General features: G+C 40.8%; 1 protein-coding gene across 6 annotated transcripts in view; it reads right to left on the bottom strand.

Annotated features, from left to right (window-relative positions):
- The window catches only part of PPP1R12A (protein phosphatase 1 regulatory subunit 12A), a 163,618-nt gene extending 157,017 nt beyond the window's left edge, over window positions 1-6,601 (bottom strand). For 3 of the 6 annotated variants that reach the window (XM_030323293.1, XM_030323292.1, XM_030323297.1), the window contains exon 1: window positions 6,133-6,600. In XM_030323293.1, coding sequence (XP_030179153.1) covers window positions 6,133-6,369 — 237 coding nt within the window. In that variant the 5' untranslated portion in view covers window positions 6,370-6,600. Of the gene's footprint in view, window positions 1-6,132 lie in introns of all 6 variants that reach the window. The other 3 variants (XM_030323296.1, XM_030323294.1, XR_003970477.1) reach the window with 2 other exon arrangements.
- Between the last annotated feature and the right edge of the window lie 592 nt (window positions 6,602-7,193).

Here is a 7,193-nt window from a genome sequence, read left to right on the forward strand (position 1 = left end):
GTGCCCTTAGACTTAAAATTTTAAGTGCAAGTACTTTTACTATGTGAACAGCATTTGTAAAATGTGGTAACAAATTTCTTCTATTGCATCTCCTGCTTCTACCTGGCTGTACTAGAAAATGCTCAGTCACAGCTTGCAATCACACTAGCTGAAGCACATGAAAGATGGGTCTTGGTTATGACACTTCAAAGTCAGACCACAAAACTGTTGCCAGGAAGCACAAAGGCAGCAACGGCAGAGAAGACATTGTAACAGTAGCAATGTGGGCACTGGTGTCCTACCCGCACACTCCATATATGGCTAGGGTTGTCCATTTATTTGCAGGAAATGAGGGGCCAGTTTGGGGTTAGAAGTTTTGTTTATTTAGGTGGGTTTTTTTTTTCTTTTAATGGATTTAGGATGGTTTCAATAAAAACTTTTAAGAGCCATCAGCATAAAGTGTTACAGTCTTTCTAATAAGAAAATTATGTAGAGAGAGTAATTTATACTACACATTCCTTAAAATAGATATTTATAAGTGATTCAATAGATTCTTCTAAGATCTTAACATCCCTACCTCAAAAAACAAACAATAAACTCTATCTGCAGTTTTAAACAGATTTCTCATATATAGCCATTACGCTATTCTCTAACAAGAGACTCAGTATCAGCTGCTTCCAATCTCTCTTCCTTTTGGTTGGAAAACACTTTAAGTAGCCCTATTAGAATACTTTTAAAGAGAGTTACATTTCAGATTACGATTCAGTGAAAATGCCTTGGCTGAGAAGATTGAGCACTTAAGAAAAGACTGCACAAAAGTACTCCTTTTACTGTCAAGAGGGGAACCACATATTTTTACAAAGAAGCTTCAAATGACTTCCTTAGAAGTTGATAAAATTTGTATTTTAAGAGCAAAAGGATTGAATACTAAACTTATCTGCAAGTCTGTCTTTTGAAAAGTAAAAGGAGAACTTCATTTTAAAATTATAATAGTACAGAATATGGATCTAATTCTAGTTTGTATTCTTCTGGAGGACCTAGTTCAGACTCCTATAAAGAAGGTGACAAATCAATTAATGACTCAACTCAATATTTTTCTATCACTTAACCAAGATTTAAACTGATTTAAGATTTTTTATTAGGAAGGAGGTTAATATTAAGAAATTCTTTAAAGGGGCGCCTGGGTGGCGCAGTCGGTTGGGCGTCCGACTTCAGCCAGGTCACGATCTCGCGGTCCGTGAGTTCGAGCCCCGCGTCAGGCTCTGGGCTGATGGCTCGGAGCCTGGAGCCTGTTTCCGATTCTGTGTCTCCCTCTCTCTCTGCCCCTCCCCCGTTCATGCTCTGTCTCTCTCTGTCCCAAAAATAAATAAACGTTGAAAAAAAAAAAATTTAAAAAAAATTAAAAAAATTAAAAAAAAAGAAATTCTTTAAAGCTCAAGATACTAAAAAAATCTGCACAGAATATCCACAACAAAGATTTTCATTTGTCTTATAAACATGTAAGTTCTACTATGTGTAAGAACAGTAAGTAGTGGATGTGAAGTGTTTTAAAAATTTATCTTACAATATACGGATAAGTACAAAACTTCCTACTTATAATACAAGTTTTGTATCTTGTATAAGATACAAATGAAAAAAATCTTTAGTGAGTATCTACAATGTGCCAGGCTCTGGAAATACAAAAATATGGGAAATTGGGGCGTTATAGTCTATCAGGAAAGACAAATTTAAAAACAAACACTATTCAGCAAGAAGCGTTTCAACAGCAGCAGAAAGGCAAAATATAAGGAATAATGAGCACCCCAGAGAAAAGAGTGCCATAGTATTATACAAATTCAAAGGACAGAAAGATCCCTACTGGCTGGCAACTCCATTGAACCCGGAAGAATAACTAGGATTGTGAATGGCAAAGAAGGAAGGGAAGATATTCTAGTGGCAGAAAAAGTATTTCCATAAGCATGGAAATAAAAAGGTAAAGAGTAAAAAAAATGGGACGTCTGGGTGGCTCAGTTGGTTAAGTGTCTGTCTGACTTCAGCTCAAGTCATCATCTCACAGTTCATAGGTTCGAGCCCCGTGTCCGGCTCTGTACTGGCAGCTCAGAGCCTGGAGCCTGCTTTGGATTCTGTGTCTCCCTCTCTCTCTCCCCACCCCGCCCTCCCAAAATAAATAAGTAGGCATTAAAAGAAAGTAGAACACAATAGCGATATATCAATTATAAGCTAAATGATGAAACACTTTGAGCTTAAGGAGAGAAATGACACAATCAAAATGATACTGTTAAAAAATTATCCTGATGAATATGAATATGCTGGATTGGACCAGAGAGCCAGGGAAGGCAGATAAAGCAATTAACCTATTATTATACTCTAGGGATAAAATAAAGGTATGAACTAGGTTGTTAATGAGAGTAGAGTAGCAAGGAAAAGAACTGATTGGATATATGTAGACAAAGAGATAAGTAAACAATAACTGAATTTTAAGCCTGATCCAGAGATTAATGATATCACTGAAAGAATCAGAGGCATTAATAAGAAGAGTAGGCTTGGTAAAGAAAGATTTAACTTTTATTTCAGGCTGAATTCAAAGAAATTCCTGACATTGATGTAAAACTGTCTAACAACAGGTACCTGGATACAGGTAATGTCTTAAGATATGGAAAAAAAAAATACATACATATATATATATATATATATATACACACTAATGTTAAGTGATAAAAGTAGATTATAAAACTATTTCAGCTATGAAAATCCATGTGTGAATAAGAATTCTTTGAAGAAATCACAAGGGTAAATGCAAATACAGTAGTTGCTATCCCATGACAAAGGGGGTGAAACTCTATTTACTACATTACTACTTAAATATATATTTTTAAGTAGAGAATCACAATATATTGAGTAATATTTCATTTTAAGTCAATACTTCATTACTAGAAAAATGGAAATGAGGGACTGGAGCTCTGCAGAAATGTGAAAACTGGAAACTGACTTGGAAGTTACTGGCACAGAGGAAGTAGATATAATTTTAAGGTAAAAATCAAAGGTTAAACTCAAAACTGTTGGAAGAAATCTCAGTCCTGCATTTTATGCAAGTATCAGTAGGACTCAGCAGTAAGGCATTTTATAGAAAACTCTTTACTCTCCTAAAATCTATAATGTATACTGAAATATACAGGTAGAAAACTGTACTAGGTACCTATAAAATCAGAGCTGATTAATGCCCACCAATAAAAATAAAAATCTACTCTAGACTTCAGTTCTAGAAAATCAGAAGTTTATTTTAACTTCAGTACTATTTAGTATTGTTTTCTAGCTCTGGGAGTCAGGGGGAGGGAGGCTATTCCAGAGACCAAGACAGGAAATTTGACACGAAACACTGCTTTTTTCCAATATGGATGACATACTTCTGTACAAAAAGAATAACTGAAAATTCAGTATCTTTTGTAACTTTCAATGAGAAAGGACATTCAACCAACAAATTTTTAAATATAAGATGCTAAATATTAGATTAAGTTTATTTAAGGATTGTGAGGTTTCTAAAACTATCCTGACAGTGAAATTTAAGACACTTGACTAAAACCAAAAACATAAATATTCCAAAAGACTAACCGATAGATAATCTAGCAAAAACATTTTAGGTATTATATCATCTTTTGAGAGGTTAAATTAAAAAAAATACTATTGTAGGGCTATTATATCAATGGGTCAATTTTAGGTTTTTTAATTTAAGTATTCAAAAAAAGCACCATTCAAGGTATTTCTTAAAAGCTTAAAATTTCCTTGTGATTCTTTTTTTTAAAAAAGTTGTATTTATCACCTTTGCACTGTTGTTCTGAATTTGCCCAAAGCGAACTCCTTGTTCTCACAGTCACAATGGGAAAAAAGTACAAGAGTTGATAAAAGAGAAATGAGTAGAGAAAACATGATAAAAATTTTAATGCTTGATATTTTAAAGACTTTGGCTTCACTGACATAATGTGCAGATAAAATTACAAAAAGATATTACGCAAATGATTATGCATAAACTTCAAAATTTCTGCTTAACAAGCTTCTCAGCTAAAACAAAATACCCAATAAAGACTACACCTACATGTTGCCAAACAACTGAATTCAGTTAATCAGGAAAACATTGATAAGTCTGATAATTCTTGCAACATGTCCAAATTGAGAGGGGAAAAAAAAACCCTTAAGAAGTCTGTAATGGGTATTTTCTCTTCTTACCTAAGCCAGTATTAATATTACATTAACGTAAGTATTAGAAAATTTCCTCTTCCTCCAAGCAAATACAATTGGGTTCCTCCACAAATATAATAACTTTAAATTTCTATTTGACAATTTTAATAAAACATATTGATGTAAACCATTATCCAATTGTACCCTGACCTCAAGCATACAATAAATGTCTTTCAGAATCAATTCCGTACTAACACATGCAAATTACACTTGAAAGATACTTAAAGATTCTTCATCTCACATAACTACATTTTTATCATTTTTAATGGCAAAAGTTTCTTTCATTCCCAACACCATGTTTTTAGAATCTAGAATTTGCTATGCTTTAAAATAAACCTCAGCCAAATAAAAACCATGCTATACATTAGAGATTCTAATGACACAGAAAAAGAACTCAAGACCACACTATATTTTTACTGAGTTCCACACTCTGAATTCCAGATTTGTCCTGAAACTTGTCAGTCATTTCAATTCATCCAGTCAACTTTGTAAACAAAGGCTATAAGCCAAGTTTGATATGAGAATTCAATTAAATAAAACTTAAAACGGTCATCATTCACCAAACAGGAAGCAGCAAAAGGAAAAATGCCATCACACACCTCTTTTAAAAAGGCAGTGGGGCAATATGCATAAAATACAAAGCCTTAAGTTTCAACCTCCCAAACAAGTTTTTGTTACAGTATTAAATAAAACACAGCTATGATCTTCCATACATAACCAAGGCAACTTTGAGATAGTCTACAAATCTTTTCACCGTAAGGGGAGGTTATTGCTGTAAAGTCGTTTTCTAGGTTAATTCCAACTGCCCAGTAAGAAAATGGAAAGAGTCTATGTCCTGTCACCTATTACCATCACTTAAAAATTGTTTTTTTATGCAGAACTCTACGTGGTTGTGTTGCTTTTGGCCTGTTAAAGGCAAAGCAACATTATCTCTGGATTGCCAATAGTTTCTCCTTATTTGGCTAACATTGAGAGATCCCAATCAGACTACTATAAAACTTTAACATGCACAAAGCATCCATTTTGAGAAAAGTTTCTGACCAGCTTTCTTTTATTTTTCCACCCCCAAAAGGAAAATCAGAGCTTGGTAGTCGGCTCTGAAAAGAGTGCCCCGTGTTTATTTCTCTCTTTCTAAACCCCAGTGCACACCCCAAGACGTGGGGCTCAAGGATCTCTGACACTGCGGCAGATCTCTTCTCGGAGAATACACTTTAGTACGTTCGGGTCCGGCAGTGGGCAAGCCCTTTTGAACCCTTCCTTACCGTACGCACCTCCCTCCCCTCCCTTTCACCCGGTGCAGATCAGCTAATTACACCCCGTCTCCCCCCTCCCCAATGACCAACAATAATAAAGGAGAAAACAGGAAATCGTCCGCTCAGGCACTCCGCTTAGGGCTCTTGATTACTATTATTATCATCATCATTTGTAATCAAGCCCTAAAAACTACAGTAAATCCAATGCCCACCTACAAGCCAAAGACGTCCATCTGCTCAAGTGTCCCTAATGCCCTCGTCGGTTGTTTTCTTTAGCATCCCCCGTCGTGCAAGTATATCATTGACATCGGGCCCAGGTACAAGCCCAGTACACCCCTCCCCGTCTCGACCCCAACTCCCAGACACACGTCCACAAATGGACCTGGGGCCCCAAGCCGACCACAGTCCCTTTTTCCTCTGCCCCGGAAATCACCCAATTTCCAACTCCAACATCAACTAGTCTGAAGGGGCCTCACGCCAGAAGCCCTCCCTCCACTAGTTCTATCCCTCCCACCCTCCCTCCCTCGCGGGAAGCCGCCCCCTCACCCCGCAGCAGGGAGTCTCCCGCCGCCCCCAGCCTCCGGAGGCCGAGAGCGGAGAGAAGGCCCCGGCGGGAGGCCGACGAGAACCCGCAGGGTCAGGACAGCCAGCGGCGGGGTGCACAGACCTGGTGCAGGGCAGTGAGTCCGTCCACATTGGCGTAATTGATGTCGGCGCCGCGGTGCAGCAGCTTGAGGACCTCGTCCGTGTCGCCGCTGGAGCAAGCAGCCAGGAAGACGGCGCCATCGTCGAACTTCACCTTGGTCTTCTGGCGCTTCACCACGGGAGGCTCGAGGTCCGTCTCGGAGCCGATCCAGCGCTTCAGCTGCTCGTTCCGCTTCTGCTTCGCGTCCGCCATCTTCATCCCCTCTCCTGCCGCCGGGTCTTCTTATCGCGAGGGGGAGGGAAGGGGGAGGCGGAGAGGGAAGAGAGGGAAGGCAGGGGGTGTGTGACTGTTTCTATGAGTGCGGGCCAGAGGAGGGCTGGGAACCGGGAGGAGACGCTCGAGACTTCCAGTATCCCACAGAGCACCGGGGCGGCGCGCCCGGCCGAGCGGACCTCCCTTCCTACCTCAGAAGCCCTCCCGCCCCCAGCCCGGCCACCCGTCACCGGCGGCCAATCTAACGTAACTTCGCGAGATCCGGACAGGGAGGCGCCCTTCGACCAGCGCGCATGCGCCCTAGGCCTGTGCCCGCCCCAGGAAGAGCGCTCGCGCGAACTGCGGCTGGGGCGTCCAGGCCACCGGAGGGAAGCGGGTGTGGTCCAGCCCGCCTGGGCGGCGGGGGCTGGGACCAACCTGGAAGGGCGGAGACAGGGAAGGAAGGTTGTCCCGCCTGGCTGAGGGCTCCGGGGTTCCGGAGGCCAACAGTCGGTCTTTACGGCCGACCTGCCTCCAGGGCTGTCTGAGCTCCTCGGAGTCGTTAGCTCTGGGCGGAGGATTTTCCTATTGGCTGCGTTATTTGAATGGAATGGAGGATAGGACGTGAATTAGGCGCTTGTAATTTATCTTTTTGAGGAACTCGGATGAACTTGGTCATGTCAGTTTTGATAAGAAGCTCTTAAAAGCGGGGTCTGTGTAGCCGAGGGCTTTGGTGGTAGTTACCCCAGATCTCAGCCCTTGGTGACCGCCGGGTAACAAGGGTTGACCTGTGGTAATTGCGGTGGCTTCCTGCCAACCTCCACTGTGAA

Source organism: Lynx canadensis, chromosome B4 (genome assembly GCF_007474595.2).
Source record: "Lynx canadensis isolate LIC74 chromosome B4, mLynCan4.pri.v2, whole genome shotgun sequence".
NCBI lineage: Eukaryota > Metazoa > Chordata > Mammalia > Carnivora > Felidae > Lynx > Lynx canadensis.